The following is a 1,209-nucleotide window of genomic DNA, read 5'->3' on the forward strand; positions in this document are numbered from 1 at the left end:
CCAATTTTTTTGTGTCTGCAGGGGGGAAGGGGAAAATGAGCTCCTGTTTATTTATTTTTTTGGACAGGTAGATTTTTTCTATTACCTGTTTTTTGGTTTGGTTTTTTTTTTTTTGGAATGCAACAACTTTATTGAAAGAAAAGTGCAGTGAAATTACTCAAATGCTTAAAATTGAGGGAATTTAGACACCTCCCCTCAAGTTCAGGACCAAGTGCAGGGTAGATTATTTCTGGATATTGTAGTCAGACTGGATATGCCCATCTTCCAGTTGCTTCCCGGCAAAGATCAATCTCTGCAGGTCTGGGGGGATGCCATCTTTGTGCTGGATATTTGCCTTGACATTCTCAGTGCTGTCACTGGGTTCCATTTCAAGGGTGATGGTCTTGTCAGTCAAGGTCTTCAGAAAGATCTGCATCCCACCTCTGAGACAAAGGACCAAGTACAGGGTATATTCTTTCTGGATGTTGTAGCTATACAGGGTGCGACCATTTTCTAGCTTTATCCCGGCAAAGATTAATCTCTGCTGGTCTGGGGGGATGCCTTCCTTTTCTTGGATTTTAGCCTTGACATTCTCAATGGTATCACTGGGCTCCACTTCAAGGGTGATGGTCTTGCCAGTCAAAGTCTTCACAAAGATCTGCATTGTCAAGTGGTGGTGACTGTGACACACACACACACACACACACACACACACACACACACACACACACACACTGAACAACAGAGTCAGCTCAGCGGATCTTCTATTACCTGTTCTTATATCAAATTACTAAATAAATACCCTTTCAAAAAGCAAATTATATATATAGGACTGATTGTCAAGAGAAAGTATATAGGTGAGAGCTTATGAGTAACAATAGTCGAAACTTTAGTCCTTTAGGATACCTTAGAATCCTGATATTCAGAAGTAGTCAGTCACCCTAAGGATGCTGATAGTTCCAGTTGGGAATGTTAGCCTAAATGGGGTACAAAATTGAACACGAAAACAAAACCCCAAACTGTGCTTTTATTCTTTTCAGGCAGACTTTGCAAAGATATAAAAATAAATATGATCACTCCTCCAGCATCCTTGAGTGAATATTATTTGAGGCCTCCTTTATGCTTCCATTTTTTTAAACTTTAAATACCAATTAAGTTTTATAATGAAGCCTACAGAAATATAATATTGTCTTAAACTTATAGGAACTAAGCCATATATTATTAAATCAA

The 1,209-nt window shown here is 38.8% G+C and overlaps 1 protein-coding gene across 1 annotated transcript; it reads right to left on the reverse strand.

Moving 5' to 3' along the window:
- Positions 1 to 223: 223 nt before the first annotated feature.
- Positions 224 to 643, reverse strand: LOC122753829 (ubiquitin-like). Its single transcript, XM_044001557.1, has one exon. It carries the CDS (start codon positions 641 to 643, stop codon positions 224 to 226), a length of 420 nt encoding a protein of 139 aa, XP_043857492.1.
- Between the last annotated feature and the right edge of the window lie 566 nt (positions 644 to 1,209).

Source organism: Dromiciops gliroides, chromosome 4, assembly GCF_019393635.1.
Source record: "Dromiciops gliroides isolate mDroGli1 chromosome 4, mDroGli1.pri, whole genome shotgun sequence".
NCBI lineage: Eukaryota > Metazoa > Chordata > Mammalia > Microbiotheria > Microbiotheriidae > Dromiciops > Dromiciops gliroides.

Bases quoted from the DNA above. Each gene is read 5' to 3' on its own strand.
- LOC122753829 (XM_044001557.1), bottom strand. From the start codon at position 643: ATGCAGATCTTTGTGAAGACTTTGACTGGCAAGACCATCACCCTTGAA.